Here is a 21,559-nt window from a genome sequence, read left to right on the forward strand (position 1 = left end):
TTATTCTTCATTCTGAGCTCTTTATTTCTTTGATGAATAGGTTAAGGACACAGCTGGTCCCACAGCAGCTGCCAATAAGGATTAAAGTTACCTTTAAAGTTACAAAAAGTTACAAAGCAGTAGCTCCCCAAGGAACCCTGGGAGAAGGATCTCTGTCTTACACCAGGGGTAGGCAGCCTTGACTCCTCCGGTCCAGGCTGTAAGAGCCTCATTACTGACTTGGCCTTTACTTGCTAAATTGATCCATGAGCTGAAGTCTCTTTAATAAATCAAGGATGATCTGGAATAAACACGTGATGCAGACTGGAATGGAAGCCCCAAGGATGCCTTTTGTCACAGAGGCACACTGGGACCTACTGCTGCTCAGTCCATGACTGTAGGTAACCCAGAAAAAGGTCCTCTGCAGGATGCAGTTTTCTAATAATCCAGTGACTGGCAAAAGTCCCATTTCACATCTTCCCAATGTCTTAAGAAGCTTGACTCCAACAGCCGTAGAATATACACAATCAACTACGTTTCACAGAGGTCATCATGACTGCAATTTATCCCAGAAATATGCTTAAATAAAACAACTTCTCATTTTTCTTGTGCTAATACCAGTGAGTGCCTTTTGTCTCGAGCTTCAGTTCACTGCAGTCCTTGCAGTGCAGGCCATATTTCAGACAGTGCTGCCCGTTTCTCCCATGTGTGAATAATGAGACTGCTGTGCTTTGCACCCCTGCTCTCCTGTAAAAAGTACAAGGGCTGATTTTGAATGACAGTTCAGATCTTAGGCAGCGAATGCCCATCAGTTACATCAATTTGACTATTAACAAGTATGGCATTTGGAATCAGGATTAACATCAATGACTTAAATGGGTGTCAAGCAAACATTTAAAGGAGCATAAGAATGGCAAAACACTGAATCCAGAAGCCATAGTTACAGAGCAGAAGAGCACACATAGCAGACGCTAGACGAGACGGGGCATTGCTTTCTCCAGGGGAGAAGCCTTTAATCGGCCGGGTTTCCCACAGAGCTGGTGGTCTAGAGTGGTGGTAAAATAAGCGTCCAGGAGGAGTTTTCCTTGTTCAGGATGTAGTAGTCGTGGAAGTAGGTCATGACCGCGATGGGAGGGCCCAGGAGCATGCAGAGCCACACCATGCCGTTGCCATAGTTCCCTGTGAAATAGTGCCCCAGGAAGTACGCCACTTTGATCTGGGGAGACAAGACTCTGGAGTGAGGCACTGTGGTTTGACCTTCAAGAAATGAAAGAATATGTGAAGCAGACATACTACAAAGGAAAACATGCACAGTAAGCTGTCTGATTGCATAAACAGCCTTACATACAGTGTCAGACATAATTAGGAAAACAGAGGACAAGATGGGTATTTCATACATGTAAACATGTTAATGTTTTAGTTAAGAAAGGATACTCCTTTCATCAGATCATAGCACGGTTTTTCACACAGTGCTAAAATGCAAGATCCCAAAGAGAGTTTGTGAAACAAGTACTTCTGACAATGGAAACGGTTCAAAAGTGAGTCTCTGTGTAATTTCTTTGCGTTAGAGTACAGGGGCTAATGTTTCTGCTAGAACCTCAAGATGCACATGAACACACAGTGGTCACAGGGGGGTGTCGCTGCTCAGAAATCTTTCCTGAGATGAGGTAAAAGGACAATAAGACAGGAATGGACAACAGACATGAAAACAGATGATCAAATCTAATCAAGTGCTCTTTATAGGCATGTCTGTTGAGCTGTTTGGCACTAGTCAAAGGCAGTTTGAGGGTGGACTGGTGAGCAGGGTGTTTGCCTGTACCACAAACACCCTGGATCAATGGACAAATTCAGAGCAGTCACTTGTCAATGACAGTCACAGGGACAAGCAGGACAATTTGCACATGTGCTAGGATATAAGGCTTTTACTACATTCTGGAGAAGTCTGTAAATTCCAGTACAAAGAGTAACACCTGATTTATCAAGCAAATTCAGATCTTACCTCTAGAATCATGATGATGAAGATCCAGAGGCGAAACATCTGCAGAGGTACAGCAATGAGGAACTGTGAAGTACAATATCAGACAGAGAGGGAGGATTGAGGTCTGGATTGAGGGCAGGTGAACTGAATGACAATAAGGAACAGTTCAGTCAGCTGAAAGACACGTCTCTGATCCAAACAATGCAGATCATGGAAATTCACTAATGCAAGAGTAGCTTTAATGCCCTTACATGAAATCCACTCTTTTTAATCAGAAATTCCATGTTATCCATATCAGAAGCTGTTAAACCATGTACTTTGGAGTTCTTCCTCTCTACATCCATGGTACTGTAAGTCATAATGTAAAGGTCAACATGTGATTCATGTTGAGATGAGCAGGTATCATGAAGCTATAAAAAACACTTTAAACTCTTCCCTGAGACTTAAAAATCTTTACCCAGTACAGGACAGTTATCCACTTACTACTGAAACAACAGCCATTAGAAACAGATCAGTGCCAATATTCAGCTTCAACAGTCTTGATGTTGTTGTTTTGTTAAGTTGTGTTTGTTAAGCTGATTTTTTTTTTTATTATTCTTGTGAAGTATGGTTTTCTTTTTCTTTTTTTTTACAGACCAAGAACAGTGATTCCCCAAGTCTTTTGTTACCTTGGCATGAAAAACCTGAAACTGAACAGGATTTCAGGAGAGGCCACAACAGACGTGAAAGAGACTGAACCAACCATTTGCCTCAGAATAAAGAGAGCAATCTCCTGGGTGCAGGAAGCTTTGTGGTTCCACATCTACAGTTCCAGGTTAGATTTCTTATATAATGTAACATGATAAGATTCCTTTATGAAACTGATATGTTCAAATAACACAATGCTCCTGTCCTTAATTATAATTAATTATAACTATTATATAACTACCTTATTCTTCACACAATCTTTAGCACTGAATGACTTGTATAAAAATGCACAGGTACACAGTTTTGTATCCCTTTGGTGCCCCTGATCTAGCTGACCCATAACTCATTCTCATAGCACAACACACATCATCAAAGGAATATCACCTGCTCACAAATCAATAGAAAAAAATGCTATTTAGTGTGCCGTGACGCATTAGTATCTAAACAATTCCTAGGGATTTAGACATGTCCGAGCTCCTGCACACCGAAGATTCCTAACATGAATGATCTCCTGCATCCACAGGTTGTTCTTTCCCCGTGCACGGTGGACAGCACGATGTTGCAAAAGCGAGAAGGCAGAAAAAAAGCAATCAGGTGAAATGCAGGGTCAGAACTGTAATGGTCTTTCCATTACGTTGTTTGTTTTGGGCAGGTGGAGAGAGTTGTGGATGAATGTCCGGTCCCCCAGGGCGTGGTACCTCACACATGGCCGCAGACATCACAAAGACGGCCAGCTCTGCGTGCTGAGGGGCCAGTCTCCTCCGGAGCAGGGGTCTGTACAGGTGCCTGGCGGACAGAGGACAGCAGGTGACCACACACTTCCAGCTTTGCTGCAATTGCATATCTCTACCTTTAATTTGATATCTGATATAGTGACAATATAGTGGCATAATCCTATGCTGCTACCCCTTGCTTTTGTATTATGGGAGCTCACAAGCTGCAACCATGTGACATTTTTTACTGTTTTATAACATTTTGTAAAATGTCCTCTAACTTGTAGTTGTTTATAAATACTCTTTACTTCTTACAGATAATTTCTTCATTTCCCGTTCTGTTTTACATTTCTGTCTGCCTTTGACTGCTCGGTTCTGTAATGCAACTCACAGAAAGGGAGCACACCAAGTAAAGAAGCTTTGTGAAATAGAAATGACTGGATTCATTATTGTGATGTTAGCTGTTCACAGATACTTTTCAAACAAAGCATGGTGTTGTTACAGTACTGTATGTGATTCTGTCTGTCAAAAGGTGGGGAAATAAGATCAACCAGAAACTCTGAAGGCAGAGGATGAGAAGCACATGGAGATCTCTCAGGTATCTGATAAGGTTTAAGGAGAGCAGGAGTGTTACAGAGCTTGTACTTTCTCACTGCCGGTCAGTGAGAGGATTAAACCAACACCAACTGGATTTTGTATCTCTGATAAAAAGACAGAATGCTGTCCTGAAATCCAGGAAATTCTTTGAATGCCTAGGTCTATAACAGAATGCCTTATCTGGAAAGAGATGCCGTCTGTGCAGATGTTTTTAGAAGAACAGATACTAGAAGGCATGATTTTACAAAAACAGCATCTACTACAGGAATAATACTAGTTAACAGGTCATCAGTGTTAACCTTAGCAGCCCTGACATACACCTGGTGAAGCACAACACCAAGCACAAACTATAACAGGCACACATGAGCCTGCATCTGAAAGACCTGCTTTGGCATCAGGCTGAGGTTTGTACCCAACTGGACAATTTCTGGACAACTGCTCCGCTCCAGCACTGTTGGGGGGGTGAATTTTAAAAGTTCGGGGCTCTGTATTATGCCTAGTTCTCAATAAAAAGGTAATTTTCAGATTGAGACAAATGAAATACAGATCACATCTGCATTCATCTATAGCTGTAAGGATACTGACTTATGGGCTGTAAAGTTGCAGATGGGAGATCGGGAGCATGTCTGCACATACCTTGAACACCACTTGTGGAAAGGAATATTCCATTTACTCCAGAAGGCCTTCAGGTTATCAGCATTCCTGGGGTGGACAGACAGCACCATTACTCACTGAGCAGGGCACATAGGAAGTTGGATGGAAAAGTTCACACATGGCAGGCATTCATGTTTCTTTTGGATTTTCTGTAGCCTGTTTTTGGCCACTAATCCAATTAAAAGAAATCGTTAGTGCTTCAAAACCATGGTGAGCAATGCTCAGCACAATGGGTTGTTAGAAACTATTATTGATCAAAAAGAACAAACATGAAATTAAAAGATGAGCTCAAAGAGGGACCAGATTAATCTTGTCGTTTAACTAAACCACGTCACATCTTTAAAGGACTGTTACTACACCCTCCTCCTAGCTCGGTGGGGCTCACTCACCACCAGTCCCCATAGAACTCGCGGTCTCCAAAGCACAGCAGCTCGGCGATGAAGTTGAGGCAGGAGTGAGAGAGCAGGTAGAACAGGATGAGCCAGAGGAAGTGATTGGGTGCCTGTAAGAAAAGGCCACTGTCAGGACCGGTTAACTTCAAAGTTGCGAGACCAAACAGTGTTCATTCAGAAACAACGGGCTGCCAGGTGTAAATGAATTGGGAGGAGCGAGCGCCTGTCAGATAAAGCAATAATTTCCCTGGACTCTCTTTGTTTTTTGAATAGCACAACAGCCAACAGGAAATGTTGACAGAATCTTTATAAAAGGAAAAAATTATTCAAAAGAGAATAAAGAAGAGTAACTACAGAGGCAGTACTGAGGACTCACCACCAACTCCATCAGATGCTCAATCTTTGCAGTGGTATCCATATTCTGAAACAGGTCAGGGAAAAGGAGACCACCGTAACTTCAGATACAAAATCAACTGGACACAGAGTCAAATTTCAATTCAGAACTTCTTGTTTTATGCTTGAATGTCAACGCACAAATTAAATTGTCATGAACTTAAAAATGTGGCTGGATATAACCAAAGGCAATGGAGGCATCCTAGTCATCCTGCTGTATGGGACTCTAGAAGATACAGTCAGTAGATTTTATTGGGTATCTTCTAGACTACAGAAGTCTCCCACCCCCTTGCATAATCGTTTTCTGCTGATCCATCACTGGATGAAAACCTCCTCGCCTACAGATTCCGCCAGCAATTGGGTCCACACCCTCCGGCATGGTTTGACACCACACAGGAGTTCTTGGTTGTTTTCCATTACCTGAGATCCAGTCCAATATTTTTCATGGCTCAACAAAGAGCAGTTCTGCACAGTTATGTGTAACAGTATTATTTTTTTTCTTTATTTAGTGTGATCGGCAGACCTTTCTGCCTGTGGTTGTGTTACATACATTTCTCTTGGAGGAACACAGACTAAGACACCATTTAACTATACCTATGGAGGAGACAAAATCTCACAGGGATTCAAAGGATGAGAAGGACTCTCAGACTGCCATAAGAGATCAGTGTTTCTCGCATCCTTATTGTCTTTGTAGTTTGTAGAAAGTTAACCTTCAGCCTTTCCAGCATCTCAGAGCTGAGAAGAACAGGGCAGGTGGAGAGAGATTTCATTTGGAATGCTCTTGGTTGGTGGAAAAATTACAAAAACAATTTATATCACTGTTGCCAAATGTTTGGTGTTTTTTTTAATTCCTGTTTCTTCTCTCCTGACCTTCAACTTGTTCTTGTGCATGTTATACACACATTATACTTTGTGTCTGTGGTACATATTTCGTGGTCACTGACTTAAACTAGTCTTTTATTTGTCAATTAAATATATAGTTTTGCTATATTGATTGGTGGCTTCAACAAAACTAATCTTCTATTTTTGATGAGTTGACTTTAACCTTCAAAATGTAACGAGTTATTATTTAGGAGACAAATTCATGTAGTTAGAAAATAAACTGGATTTACCCCTTTAGTATGTCTGAACATTTGAAAACATGTTTCAATAGGATTTTAAATAGGCCCTTTTCCCAATTTCAGTTATTTCTTTGTGAAATATTTCTCTAAATAGAAAAGGAAAAACAGCAAACAATGCTTTTAACAGGTAATGACTTCTTCCAACTGACAGCAATTAGTTTGAACTGTTTTAAGGGGACGTATTTCTAAATCCAGTTAAATGGCCGTACTATGCCACTGGTTTGTTTCGACAATTTTGGTGTTTCTGAAAAATAAATGTCATAAAGGCACAACTATACCCATGTTGCAGTGTTTTATTTCTCAGCTAAAATAAAAGTGTTGTACACAGTCTCTGCAGACTGATGGCACCTTGGTGAGGCCAGGTAGCACTCCAAGGATATTAGAGAGTCACCTTCTCTAAACTCCTTCAAATCCAGACTCAAAACCCTCCTTTTCAGAAAAGCCTTTACTTAACTGGTTCCATTCTTCACCCCTCTGCTCTTCTTAATACCATCTTCCACGGTCTCCTCTATTGTTATTGTTGTATTGCTGTAATTATAATTGTGTCCTGTCTTGTGAAATTTTTCTTATTTATTGTTGTAGTCTTCTTATTTATTGTTATTGTCATCCTGTAAAGCGCTTTGAGAAGCCACCTTTAAAGGCGCTATATAAAATAAAGTTTATTATTATTATTATCAACTCCAGGGGCTAACCAGCCAACAGACCCTGAACACCCACTCCTAGGTTTTCCAGTTGTATCATATGACATTGCTGAATTAATTTAAAAAGGACTTTTGGATCAGTATGGCGGCACTGTTCATCTCATACTCCAACCACCTGAGGCTATTCTACGAAAACTGTCCTGGGTGTTTGAAATGCAGTGTTGGCCAGCCTACACACTGATCTGAAGGGCAGGAACTCCTCACTGCAGACACAGTGTCCCTCCTCCCTCATCCTTTTCCCTTTCCAGTCGGCTTGCTCGGACTTCTGTATTATGGAATGGAAAAAAGCCCCAAGCCTGTGTTAAACCTGTCCGTCTGGCCTGGTGTTTCTTTTCCGTGGATCTGCACCTGTGTTCACATCCCCGCCGTGTGTGTGTTGTCTGGAAGCTGGGAGCTGACAAGGGCATCTCCTGGGGAATACTGATAAGAGCAGCTGCACGTGAGGAAGAAACAGGGGCTGGGAAAGCCCAGCAGGCTGCAGCGGACACCTGCGGTGACTTACTGTGAAGGTGCACTCTGACCTCTGGATGATCGGCCCAATCCACTACGAGACAAGAAAAACACATGAATCTTCAGCAGACTCCTGGGAAAGAAACTGAAGGACCCTCCCTGCAACCTAAAATACAGGGGCTACCTCAAGGGCCTTAAGTAACATGTAATTTAATAATTAAATATGCACACCCTTCTGCTTTATTATTAGTCTGTTGAGCCCCCATGTTAAACACTCTTGAAGTTGAGGAACAACCCATCCATGGCCCTGGAGGAAAGATCAGGGCCCTTACCTGCTGAGCTATCCCTACCATCAGCTGGATCAGGATAAGCTGAAAAAGAAAGAGCAGAGGCGATAAAACCCAGACTTTTTTTTTCCATTTGTCATTGATTGTTGGCAGAACTGATCCGAGTTATTCGCGTGTGGGTAGACGTGACTCTGACTGCTCTTTTCTTCATTCATCCTGACAGGTATGTATTGAGGAAACTGCATTTATTCACTTGTGAACAGCCATCTGAAAGCTACCCTGTCAAGAACAGGACCCGCATAGGAAAAGACTGGAAACATCAGGACGGTACTTTCTGAAAAAATAAAAAATAAACCCAAGGCACACACAGGGAGCTGCCAGAGCTACACGAACCCGTGGGCCTTGGGCAGCTACTGTATGCACAGCCCCCAGGGACATCTCAAGCAACTCCGCCGACGGCACCGCCCATAATCTGAGTGAGCAGCTCTGGTGATTGAGCCACATGGGAGTCCTCACTTCTAAAAGGCAGATGCCACTTCTGAACATTTCTTTCCCAGAAAGCAAAAAAAGAAAACCAGACAGCAACGCAGCACAGAGAAACAATAGCTGTGTTTTTCTGGCTTCCCCCACCCTCAGCCCTGCTCTCCCGCTATGCTTTCACAGCCGCACACGGGGCAGAATGTACTTTTGTGTTTATAGCCCAGCTCTACGGCCTACTGTTCGGAGCCACGTGCCAAGTTCTGTTGACCGGGAGGGGGAAAGTGGGTCAGACGGTACTGCACCAGGAAACCTTGCTTAGATCTCATCTTATAACGGAGAAAATGCAGTTAGCCCTTTTGCCATTTTGTCTTTGTGTGCAAATCCTGGCAAAAACAAAACTAACAAGCCCCTGATTTCTCAACTTCTGATGCAATTGTTCCTCCAGCTGTTTTTTTCATGGTATAAAAGAATAAACCGTCGTATTCTTTAAACATACATAAAGTCAATATTTCCTTTTTGTGTCCGGAGATGGGCCAGGGCCAAACCTCACCATTTCCAAGAGCCTCTGAAAGAGGAAGTTCTTGCGGATGGTTCGAGTCCGAGGGAAGTTCAGCTGGTAGCACAGAGTGGGAGCCATGAGGAAATAATACAGATCTGAAAGAGTGAGAGTCAGAGTCAGCAGAGCTGCGGTTTGGTAGATGAAGGAGTCACTTAGCTGAGTAATACAGGCTTCGACTTCAAGTGCTGAGTACTGATCTGTGGGTGCATTCTCCCTTATGTGAAATCAAGGGAAATGTCTTTAGTTCAGGATATGATGGGTACCTGCTCAAAATAAGAAATACTCTATCTCATCTCTTTGCAATTGAGAGTTCAACAGTGCCTATCAATGAAGCACTCTGAGAAGCATCACTACTGAGAGTCAACTGCATGGCTTCAGTCTACAGGTGCTAAAGACACTTCTTCCACACTAGCCTTCGCTGTTCATATGAACACTAAAGCAGAGGTCTCGCACAGGCAGCACTGAGAGTGAGGCCTCTGACCGCATCGGATTCAAATATAACCTGTCACGGCTGAAGGCCTTTTACTGCAACTCTACTGTATGTCAACCGCATGATGTCGCACAGGGCTGACTATGTATGACATGGTCGAGTATCACTTTGTGCTGCGTTTTGGCTGGCCTCTGTCTTTTCTTTCTATTCCTCACTTACAAGTACGGCCCAAACCCCAGAGACCTCAAACCCCGACCGTGTTAATTCACGGGCACAACAGCGTGGAGACTCCTGCCCCTGCACTAATCACGTTTCCAGTTCTGGGTCCACAACCCACATGGGAAGCTTGGGAAAAGAGGACCTCCTGTGACACCTCCTATCATTGGAACAATTAAATACTAAGGCAGCAGCACCTAAATGAAAACAACACTATCAGGATGGCCAGGTCTAGCTCAGTTCTTGTACCTTTCAGCGTCAGGCAGTCTCGATACTCCCTCCTTCCTGGACAGTCCTCCTGTTCCTCCTTCATCTCTGCCGACCCTTGAAAACAGTGATCAACCACATAGCACAGATCCCAGAAGCCACGGTTTTATCATCTGTACTTTGCCTGCTAATCAGGGAGAGGATCTGAACATACATTACTTTTGACATCATTCCTTTTCCCGAAAAAAAAAATTCCCAATAAAGTTATGTTTGCATTTGTTGAGGGCCTAAAAATAAAACTGAAAGTGCTGTTACGTCTTATGTGCATGGAATTCTTTCCTTCTCTTAGATGCATCACGTTCTTTATTTCTTTCTGCTCGAGGTGGAACAATCAATATCCATTCTTGCAGCATTTTCCTTTATTTTTAAAGTGCGATGCACATAAGTCTTATCCCCTCCCAGGAAAGCCCCATATATGGGCACCTCTGTTTGCACCAGACACAAAACACCTGTTTGTACTGATTGCTTAAATGAGAGAGCAGCAGCAGATCAGTCAATACGTTTCAATGGATTGAAAGGTCAGTTTCCTGTTGCTTTTTTGCATTGACCTTAGCCAGAGAAAGATCAGATCAGACCTGAGTTTCCGACTTGCCCTTGGCGGTACCAGCTGTTCACATCATGGTAAGAATAGATCTTGAGGGTGAGGACAGTGTAGAAGCACAGAGAGAGCAGTGACCCCACTTGGAAAAAGAGAGAGAGAGAGATGTATTTAGTCCTCACCATGAAAGTAACATTTCTGTGGGTATCAATATATTCAGTTTTTTTTCTCTAGTGCAACAGCACTATTTAGAATTGTTCAGCTGGTGGACTTGCAGGTGAGACAATGATGTATACTCATAAACAAATTCACCTTTATACTGTTTACACACAGAAAAGTCTCGTAAAAATCATTTAGAGTAGGTTGTGGGACATACAGTAGAAGTGTGGTCTATTCAGTACAAGAAACGCTGCTTTGCAAGCTTTGCTGCCAATAGTGCTGGCTGCTAAACCCAGTTCACATGCAGGAGGAGGAGGAAGAAGGAGGCCGCTCTTCCTCACCAACAGAAATGGAGGTGGACTTGTGCAGGATGACCACTGTGGGAAACACCATCAACACAAGCAGGTTTCCTGCCTCCAGGACCCATCCAGTCCTCTGAGATAGGAAGCCCTGTGAGGAAACAACACATACCCGCCTGAAAGAGTTCATGCAGCCAGCTGGCCGCCTCAAGAGACTCTGCTGTGAAAGCTGTGCAGAGATACAGCTGTGCCCAAGGAGAGGATCATCCCCTGCTCATGGCTGCCCCGGAGTGGCCGTATTCGTGTCTGTGATGGCTTGCACTCATTGCTTCATGGTCACCAGTGCGACGCTAGTGCCCTCTAGTGTGAGCTGTGAGCATCCCTCTCATGTGTTGCCTATGGGTCTGTTTGTGTACAGTTTTCACTATAAGGTGAGATGAGACCAATCAAGTTAATAAGCACTCTTCTGAAAACACATTGCTAAGGGACAGTTCTGGAGTCCTTCTGACACTGTTAGCACCATGCAGCTTGGAGAATCAAGAGAAGGAGAGGATGACAGCACACATCCCACATCTCTCAAGGTACAGTATGCAGCACTGAGCCAGCTATGCATCAAAGTTACGTTAAACAAAAATAAATGCAGGCACATTAAGAAGCACTTCAGATTTCTTATTTCTACATAACTTGGAGCAAAGAATCTGGGCATTAATGCCTGGTATGAGTCCATCAGTGAGCCCTTAGTGTCTTTTGGACATCTGCAGACCACTGTCCACATTGAGATTGACATCTCTTCTGCTAATGACTTTGATAAACTGGGCCAAGCAATGACTTTCCCACAAGAACAGTCATGGAGTCATAAAACCATTTCACTCATGGTAGTGCTTTAGTGTCTCCCAGTGGATAAGAAAAAACTCCAGTTTAAGGCCCCCATAGCGTGCAATCTTCAAACAATAAGAATACCTGGCATTGCTTCTGCTCTACGGTGGCATGAAGAGCCTGTTATTTTATCAATATCTAAGAAGTTAAAATGGGGAGATGCCATTCAGCTCATCGTGTTCATTTGGCGGATAGGTGTGAGTCAAGCCCAGTCTCTCATCTCCAGACTTTACAAGGACCGCAGACTTGTTTTTGTCTTAATTTCCCTGCCCCCTGCTCAGTATAAACGAGTTAGGATCTGTGACTTACCTGCTCCTGCCACTTCTCAATCAACAGAGCTGTGGCCACAAACACATTGGAAACTGTTAAAAGACCAGAAAGTTTTTTTTTTAGTTGGTGAGCTTTAACTACTGCCAGCTTACTACTGCAAAGGGTTCAGATCTCTTCATTCAGCTTGTCTAGTCATCTCTTTGCAGTGTAGGTATCGCGATTTCTTAAATAAAGTATGTCTATCTTCTTTGAAGAGAATTCCATTGGAACTGCAGATTATGTGATCAACCTGTCTCTGGAAGAGATTAATTAATGGTTTTCATTAAGGAGGCTCTATGTCCAGCAGGATATGAATGACCAAACGGAGTGTCCAGTGTTCTGATATCTCACCTGCATGTATATAAAGTATACGAATATTTAAAAAAAATTGTATTTAATATTTTAAAATAGTAGCTCTATAGTAAAAACTTCTAATGCATTAGAATCACAGGGCTTTCCGTTTTCCCTGCCACCTGGGAAATCAATCACAGTACTTCAACCTGAAGAATGAGCTAAGCTGATTGGCGTTTCTTGGCCATTAGCCATTGAGATTTAAAGGTACCTGTAAAAATAATAAGAGCCTGGAAAACCAGGGTAGGTGACCAAACTTAGAGATCAGGTTTACTAGTCACCCTTTACTGTTAGCATAGGTCTAACAATCAAGAACATTGTGCTCTGCTATCATGCCAGCTGGTCACCTTGTCAGAAGAATCAGTACGGAGCAGAGAGAAGCAGATAGAAAAAAAAACACAGTTTTCTAACAGTGTTTTCTAACATCTCTAACATAACAGGTACGCATCTCAGCAAAACATATTAGCAGGTTCTAATTCCTCATGTGTGGGTACAAGAGTCATTTTCCAGAAAGGGGGGTCTCAGAACAACTGGCAATTTCAAATCTAAGGAAAGCAAGCCTGTCTCTCAGCCTGGCTTACCGAGGATCAGGTAGACGGAAGGCCAGTTATAACCGTCCTCCACCAGAAGTCTGAGAACCTTCCTCAGGTCCACCAGGAAGCCATGTCTGTGTGGGAAATGACAGTGGTGTTATTAGGACTACTATGTCCCTGTTTTTCAAGGTAAGGAAGTTCTTGTTATGAAATGTCGCAGCAGTAGGAGAGAATCTGACTGCTTTCAAGTCCAACAAAATAAAGCTGAAAGGTGGAGTCTTTCTGTTTTTCCAAATTGTACAATTTAAGCCTTTGTGCACTATTGGGCGGAGCGGTGGCTCTGTGGCTAAGGATCTGCGCCTGTGGCTGGAAGGTTGCTGGTTTGAATCTTGGGGCCAGCAGAGTTATCCTACTCAGTTGGGCCCCTGAGCAAGGCCCTTAACCCCAACTGCTCCAGGGGTCCCTATAAATGGCTGACCCTGCACTCTGACCCCAAGCTACTCTCTTTGTCTGTGTGTCTCATAGAGAGCAAGCTGGGGTATGCGAAAAGACAAATTCCTCATACAAGAAATTGTATATGGCCAATAAAGTGATCTTATCTATCTTATCTTATTTTGAATGAGAACAATACGAATTAAGACTAAAGGCATACAGACAGCTGTTAAACCACATGGCCAAGTACAGTCCTGTGTAGTTGAATTGCTCTTCTGAACTGTACCTGTAATACTCACACAATGCAGAAGGTAGAACAAATTGTAAAACCTGTGCACTTACTGAATGAAGTTCTCTAGGAACAGGTGGGCATGAGTGAGTACCTACAAAACACCACACAGACAGGGATTTGACTTTGAATAAAGGCACTTTACAAGAATCTACATGTACCATAGGTTGTCAGTCTGCAGTACTTCAAGCTCCACAACAAAAACAAGACCTCATGCAGACCAACACTAGTTAAATGCGAGTGTGTTTGGTGAGCGGGTCTGTAACAAACGAGCTAGTGATGGTGTTAAAGTTGGCTCTTTGGAATACTCCACAAAATAGCCAGAGCATAATTTTGCATCTCTTCTATTCTCACAGGCAAGATTGGGCCTATGGCTTGTCCTCTTAAGTATCCTTGTGTCTGTCTAGAAGCTGCATTCACCAACTTCCCTCTAGGCAGAACATTGCTCTATGAGGTCTTATTAACAGCACATCGCTCAGCTGCACACAGTGCTCATCAACACAGCCAGCATTGCCACTGGAATGTTACAATTACAAAGCCACTGAAACAGCCCCATTCTTCTGAGGTGCACCAGATAATTCTGATTCACCCGGCAGGAAAGGTCAGACTGTGGACTTTCTCAAGATGCTCAAAGAGAAACGGGTGGCCTTGGCCAGCATTCCCTTTCTGAGCACATGTCCCTGCTGACGTCTGAGCCAGACCGATGGTAGACAAGGCACCTGGTAGGAACAGGACGCTTCTGACCTACCAGCATGATGACACACCAGTTGAATATCCCTCGATAGTCAGTGAACCTACTGGCTGAGCTCAGCAGGGAGTCCTGCACCTTGTGACAGCTGCAAAAAAAGCCTTTAGTCAAGACATGATCTAGGAGACAACAGGAAAGGGTCACTCCTGAGACTGCAGCATGTGAGGGATAAAGAAAGAGTTATAATTGAGTGATCATTACTATTTAATGAGCCTGAGCTACAGATGCTGGACATGATGTAGAGCACTTTCTACTTCATGCCAGGCTGTGGCCAAATAGAGCTCACCTCGTTTACGCTCCATCCTCCTGCTTTAACTGGCAGGGCTAAATGCAAGGTCAAAGACATGGGAGAAAAAGAATAACTGCGAACAATGCACAGACCAGATTAACCCTATTAACAGCACAGTGGAGAACTACAAATAGTGTCTCAATGCTGTTTCCCTTGTTCATGCCTGAGATTGTGCTCTCAATATCAAAACTGATCTACCTTACTAACAGATACTTAAGACAACCTGATTGTGCTCAGACAACAAAAACTCTGCGCATCAACCAAGCTGGGGTTGTTGGACTAGCTTGAGCACAGACGTTTCAGACAAGTGAAATGTTTTAAGCATACTGAGCAATAAGGTATAGTCTTGGATATTGCTGTAAATGTACACTTGTACACTGCCCTTCTAAAATAAGATGGACACCCCCCCCCCCTCACACCCCATATATACGTATCTGAGGACTGCGATCGGTACCAGAGAAGATCCAGCTTGAGGTCCAAAGAAGCCATCGTCTCCTCCTCGCTCTTATCCTTGGGCTTGGAGGAGCGTGACAGGAACCAACTCCTGGATTTGCTGCTCATCTTCTACGCAGGCTGGCCTCTGCCGAGCTGGGCACAGCACCCAAGTCCCACAGGGCGATCTGCGGGCACACAGGCTGCAAGATCAGGATCAGCCCTTGGGGCAGGGAGAGGCACGCGGACCCATACGATTTCCTAATGAGGAGGACATTAAGAGGAACATTAGAAATTGTCTGGCTTTAGTTGGGAGAACTGCTTCTCGACTAGGTTTAATGGATAAAGCCTATGAACTCTTTAGTTATGGGAGAGCGACAGACTAAAGATGAGGGCGACTTGAATGGGCAGAATTGTCACTCACCTGACAGCATCTCTGTCCCTTGTACCAGTCAAATGAAACGCTGTCCCGGTACAGTAACGTCTGTCTATTTTGCAGGGGCCTGGGATCATGTTAGTTTACAAATGCAGTCGGTAACATGTACTCCCTCGTTTCACGAGTCACGTACCGTAAATCATTAACCAAAGAACAGTTAGGGATGGATTTTGAAATTACGTACAGTAGCAACAAAAGATCGCCTGCCTCCCAGCCTCTCCATCCCAAATATAGGGAGATACAGTGTACTGTCACTCCGCATTTTCCGAAATCAAGTGGCAAGATCCCCTCCTTCGCTATTAGATCAGCCATACCTGACAGCCGCCTGTCGGGATGTCACTATCGCTCCCGTGAAAATTATCCGCCCCTGTTTATTTATGAAAAACGCCCGCTGGTTACTTCGCTAACGGAAATGAACGGGCTGCAATCAGTCTCGCTCTCCCGCGACCGACACCGACACCGCGGTCCTGCTCGGAAGGCCGGCGGACCCCTTTACAAAGGAGAAACTTACAGTACATTGCTGCTGTCATAACGGCAACACATTAAGATAATACTGCTACTAGTAACGAAAATAACAACAATAATACATGGATAGAATATACCGTAGCACGTAAAAGTGAAATACAGAAGTCGACCATAAGTACTGCTGTCGGAGAACTGTGGATTTACACAATTAGGTTTGAGTTTTTCTGGGGACAGTGATCCCCCAAACCCAGCTTCTTAAAACCCCTGCAATACAATCATCTCACTACATTATAACCACACATCCCTCTAGACACCAGGCCTCACTGGACTTTAGACCAAGTATCAACCACATAACTCCCCTGAATTACAAATTCTTTCGCCTCTTCTTTTAAGAGGTCAAAAAGGCTAAAAACAAGCGCGTCAACCGACAATACCGGCTATCCTAATTTTATTATAATAATCCTAATATTGACTATTAGAGTGTGTTAGAAAAATAGAAAACATAGTGAGTGAAAGGCCTTTATGAGCTGTATTTTTGTTTCTGAATGTTTCAATATTATACTTTATTTTAATGTTACTTAAATTGAACTTTATGTAGAAAAATATTATTTTAAATTGAATCTATTCATGTTTTAAGAACATGATGCATCACTGGGAAACGCAACATCAATTTTGAAAAATAGCGCCCATTGGTTTCTGGAATATCTTTATTGGCTTTTCAATACTGAAACAAACCAGAAATAGATCATAAATAAGCAAAACAAGAAATGACAAAAATGACATCAAGAACAAAACAGGATAATAACATATGAAGGTGTGCACACCCCAGATGATACATTGCTTATGCCACTGAGGAAAACCCACAACATTCCACTTTTACACTGACACACTTAAAATAAATTCAGACATTTCTCCACGTCTGCACTCCATCCTTGTAGGAGAGAAACTCCGCAAACCACTGATCAAGCATCTGCCGAGTGTATTGACCCAGTAACGAAGAATATAACACATTTTAATGCTGGAAATGTACGACGTAAACTCTACCTGGTCAGTTTGCACTCGTTTATATTTGTTTAAATCCTGAAGGTAGCTATCAATCCTGAAAAGGTACAAAATTATTCCACTACTTTTTTTAGATTTAGAACATATTATGTCCCTGTTACGTTTATGAAGAACATACGGTAATCTGTACGGTGCAAAATTTCGTATTGGGTCTCATTTCCACTGGTTATTATTTTCGGCATTTTTTTTAGATTTTAAAAAATAAGCCTCTTTAGCTCGTGGTCTGCTTCACAGTGGAAACACGACACTCGTGTCATGTGACGGGGGTGGGCGTTGCTACCGAGAAAGGAAAATGGCTGCGCCCTTGCCAGCAATGCTGTCTTAATGTTGTCGTAGGGGATGAGAGTGAAGCACCGTTTACCCATTAATCAAAGCCGTGTTAGATGAGCCTCTCCAAGCAGGCCGAATTAAAAACATGAAGACGTTTTGTGGCCGGGCCAATCCTACCACCGGAGCCCTGGACTGGGTTGAAGAAAGCGAAGAATATGATTATCATCAGGAGATCGCCCGGTAAAGTGCCGCACATGAACTCCCATCACCCGAATCTTGTTTCTTTGCGACAAAGCTGCTTTTAAAGTATTAGGTCCTTTGCGTCTGAGATTAAATTAACAAACCGAACCCCGTCCATTATTAAGAAACCGCAGATAAGTACTCATTAGATCTGCAAAAATAATCTAGCACTTATTTTGTTGAACGATGAAGACGTTTACGGTTCAAATGGGTGTATCTGTTCTATCTCCGACGTTTTCGAGAAAACAAATACGCTGCAGAGAAAGCTACGGCCAGTTAATTAAGGTTTTGATTAGTGCTGTAGTTTGTTTCCTCTTACTAGCGTCCATTTTGTCCGCTGAGTGACTGACCAAAGTGGGTTATTTGTGTGAACCCCGCAAATCGCAGAGGTCCCCCCCGAAAGATCAGTCTGAAAAAAACCGTCTGTCGGCTAGTCACTGAACAAATACGACAGTGTTAGCGAAGCACGTACCTGTCGGCATTATCGGATGACTGGGAGCTAAAGATGTCATCTCACTGCCCGCCTCGGTTGCGCTGAACAACCCGCATGAGAAAATCGCTGTCCAGTGTACTGATCCTTTTTTCATTTACCGATCAACTGATTACTCCCTGTGTCAACATAAAGGGTTAATTGATATTTGGATAAAGAAAGGGGGTTAGATTATTTTTTCAAACATTCTTAAATTATTAGCTCACAAATGATTGCGGGAATGATAGATTATTTTGGTTATTTTGTGTTAGATGGACCAACCTTGCACCACATACTGTAAAACACACGCACACCTAAGGATCCGTTCATTAATTTATACGGTTAGAATTTAATTGACAGTAGGCGCCGGGATGGGCGGTTTTAGGCGGTCAGTTATCATGGACTGCTGTGAAATACCATGACGCAGCCAAACATCGAGTCGGATGCAGGAAACGGATTAAAGTGGGCATCTACGGTAGATGGCGGTGATGGCTGAAAACACATAAAAAACTATTTGTCGTGCGCTGTCAATAATCCAGGGCGCAGTACTGAAGCTAAATCTTTGAAACTGAACACCTGCGCGGCACATCTTGCTTTTTCAAACACGAAGCCATTGTTTAAGCTGTTCTCTGCAGAGAGGTGCTTCACAGAGGTGTTTGCCTGACTTCGATTTACACGTCTTTCACTGATTTACAACGCAGTAGCTTGACGTTTTTAATTAACTGTACATTAAAAAAAACTGTAAAAACATTAATCTTTTAGTACTCCCATGTGTCACAGACCTACAGAGTCAGTTTCCAGCTGGAATTATGTCCTCTTAAGAATTTTTTAATAACTTTGTAAGTATAGACAGTAGAGGCACGGTTCAGGGTTCGATTGAAGCCAAACTACATGAGCAAACATTAATCACAGTCCCTATCAAGTGCTGCTCTAAAGAAGTAGAGAATGCTGACCAACTGTGACTATTATGATTATGATGATAAGCATAACTTTGACTTCCAGTGCCCGTTTGCCCAACAGCTACCCTTTATCCTCCTGGTGCCCTATTGATCGCCGGCCTTCTCTGTATTGATTGCCGCTTTTTAAACAATCTATCTAAAGGCCATTATGACCAAGAGGGTTTGACTGACAAAACCGAGCTGGGGATGGCTTCTCTTGAGTTGAACATTCGAACCTTCCCAGCGCCAAGTGTAAAGTACGCATTTGATAGTTTAAGGTCATTTTGATTTATCCCAGCTCATGGGCTTGAATAAAGCTCTTGGCCTTCTCACCAAGCAGCGTAACAGAGGCATAATTATAGTCGTTTGTACATTTTTAAGTTTTAATAGTTGTTCGTATGCTTACGTTCAGTCTAATATTTTGCATACAGAGCCAAAACAGTTGACCCCAGTTCCGTGTGCTTGTTTCAGCCCACCGTTGTGATTTGTGATGTATTTGTGGCTGTTCTGTCTGTTACAGGTCCTCCTATGCAGATATGCTTCATGACAAAGATCGGGTAGGTGTGCCTCTCTGAGCTCAGCCATATTCTTTCACTAAATGCAAACCTTTGATGTTCTTGTCTGACAAATATTGGACCTTAACATGAAATGTTTAAAAACTAATTAGACCCCTCAACTGGAGCAATCTTAGACAAGAGACGGTCTCCAGAATTTTATGAAAGTATGAATGCATCATCTTTTTTATAGCATAAATTTCTGACATGGGAGAGGGGTTTAGATGGTACATACTCACAGTGCAGGAGAAGAGTTTTGGGCTCAGCAGGATAACAGACGTCCAAGATCTTTGCCCCCAGAGTCAGGCACTAGTGAAGTGAAGCTGAACGTTACTGTGCTCAGCGATATTGTCTGCAGCCCATCCACTCTGTGGCTCTGTTGTTCCTTTATCTGTCCCCTCTCTGCGATCCGGCAGAATGAGAAGTATTTCCTGGGCATTCGGGCTGCTGTGGCGCGCGTGCGGGCTCGGGGCCAGCGGGCTGTGGTGCTGGACATTGGCACGGGCACCGGACTTCTGTCCATGATGGCCATCAGCGCGGGGGCAGACTACTGCTACGCTGTGGAGGTGAGAGAGGAGATGGGAGCCCGAGGAACGTGAGAATTAAAGCCCAGAGATGGAATCAGATAGATCCAACATACAGACATCTTAGTTATCAGTGTGTGCTGGCTTGAGCATGAAGGTTTTTAAACCGGAGTCTATGTACAGTATTTGATGCATACAGTTACCTTTATAGCTGTCTCATTACGAGTTAAGCTAATGATTTGAAAGTAGTTCTTCAGTGCGTTATGCAGATTGTGTAGCTCTAACTGAAGGTTGAAACAGATACAGGTTGATGGGAAAAAATTCATAGCATGAAACAGAACAGGCACAATACCAATACCAGCTGGTTCTGTGTATCAGGCATGGCTTGATGTTAACAATCATTGAAAAAACAGAAGATGAACTGATGTCTTTGGAGAAGGGTTGTCACTCTTTCCCAGGAAAAAAAAAATCCTTCCTAATAATTTCCTGGACAACTGCTGAATCCTTCGGTTTTCATTCCAGTAAAGCACTCCTCCCCACTGATAGCTCCTGTGTGGTGAACATGTATAAGTGTAAGGAATTCTTATTGTTGTTGTTGTTGTTGTTGTTGTTGTTGTTGTTGTTGTTGTTGTTATTATGATGTGACTGTTGTCAGTCTTCACCTGCCACGCGTGGATGTCTGTGCTTTCTGCAGTCTGTGCTGAGTGTCTTGTCCTGTTGTTTAGCAAGGCGGCTCTGGCCTCAGGAACGGTGTCTCTCCGTCAGCTCTGCTCTGAAGTGCCCTTATCTTCTCCGACAGGTCTTCAAGCCCATGGCTGAGGCGGCACAGAAAATCGTGCAGAAGAATGGCTTCCGGGATAAGATCAAGATCATCAATAAACACTCCACCGAGGTCACAGTGGGGCCAGGTTAGCTCACTCCAGTCCCTGTCCTGTTGCAGCACTTCGTCTGAGAAGTACAGGGTGCTTTTAGCTCGTGTGTTCAAAGACAGTGTCATGAAAGACCTTTGATGTCAATCAGGAAGACATTTGTTGTCCATGTCAAGTTGCAGTTGTAAAAGGTGGCGTGGGCAGGAGGCATTGATATTCCCTCTGGTCTAGTGTGGTGATCTGGGACACTGTGCTATAGGAAAAACTATTCTTTGGATGGGACATTAATTTAAGGTCCTGACTATCGGTCATTAATGATCCCAGCATGCTACTGTGAGAGTAGGGCTATTAGTCCCTGTGTCCTGGCTGAATTGCCCCCGGGCTTGCACAATGTAGCCTGCCTAAAATTCCACCTTACTTCAGCTGGTGAAGTCATTTCTCACTCACCAGATCTGAACTGCACTGGGGCTGCTGCCCTGTAGTGGGTGGATGAAGTTTGTTCCCTTTTACATGTAGAGTGCTTTGAGTGATTCTTTGAGAAGGGAAGAATGTTTACGAAATTAAAGCATCTTG

General features: G+C 43.3%; 2 protein-coding genes across 10 annotated transcripts in view; one reads left to right on the forward strand and one right to left on the reverse strand.

The window, feature by feature from the left end:
- Positions 1-18,532, reverse strand: LOC148644348 (diacylglycerol O-acyltransferase 1-like). 7 transcript variants are annotated; one of them, XM_088613760.1, is made up of 19 exons: positions 18,384-18,532; positions 18,105-18,241; positions 15,182-15,420; positions 14,439-14,526; positions 13,744-13,784; positions 13,018-13,103; positions 12,086-12,138; positions 10,943-11,051; positions 10,480-10,584; positions 9,887-9,961; positions 8,983-9,086; positions 7,998-8,036; positions 7,718-7,759; positions 5,377-5,421; positions 4,998-5,110; positions 4,591-4,656; positions 3,279-3,430; positions 1,979-2,041; positions 1-1,195 (listed from the first exon to the last, which is right to left on the reverse strand). In XM_088613760.1, the coding sequence occupies exons 3-19, from the start codon at positions 15,286-15,288 to the stop codon at positions 951-953; spliced, it is 1,533 nt and encodes a 510-aa protein (XP_088469886.1). In that variant the 5' UTR covers positions 15,289-15,420; positions 18,105-18,241; positions 18,384-18,532; the 3' UTR covers positions 1-950. The 7 variants fall into 7 exon arrangements, with proteins under 7 accessions (XP_088469886.1, XP_088469887.1, XP_088469889.1 ...); XM_088613761.1 differs by having other exon boundaries at positions 15,182-15,347; positions 18,105-18,520; XM_088613763.1 differs by lacking the exons at positions 18,105-18,241; positions 18,384-18,532 and adding an exon at positions 17,105-17,342 and having other exon boundaries at positions 15,182-15,347.
- The window catches only part of prmt7 (protein arginine methyltransferase 7), a 13,099-nt gene continuing 8,939 nt past the window's right edge, over positions 17,400-21,559 (forward strand). For all 3 annotated transcript variants that reach the window (XR_015928662.1, XM_088613755.1, XM_088613756.1), the window contains exons 1-4: positions 17,400-17,632; positions 19,560-19,596; positions 20,010-20,159; positions 20,917-21,025. Coding sequence is in view for 2 of the 3 variants with exons in the window: in XM_088613755.1 (XP_088469881.1) it covers positions 17,538-17,632; positions 19,560-19,596; positions 20,010-20,159; positions 20,917-21,025 (391 nt within the window). In the remaining variant the exon portion in view is untranslated. The remainder of the gene's footprint in view (positions 17,633-19,559; positions 19,597-20,009; positions 20,160-20,916; positions 21,026-21,559) is intronic.

The sequence above is a fragment of the Lepisosteus platostomus genome, chromosome 20 (genome assembly GCF_059453375.1).
Source record: "Lepisosteus platostomus isolate fLepPlt1 chromosome 20, fLepPlt1.hap1, whole genome shotgun sequence".
NCBI classification, from domain to species: Eukaryota; Metazoa; Chordata; class Actinopteri; order Semionotiformes; family Lepisosteidae; genus Lepisosteus; species Lepisosteus platostomus.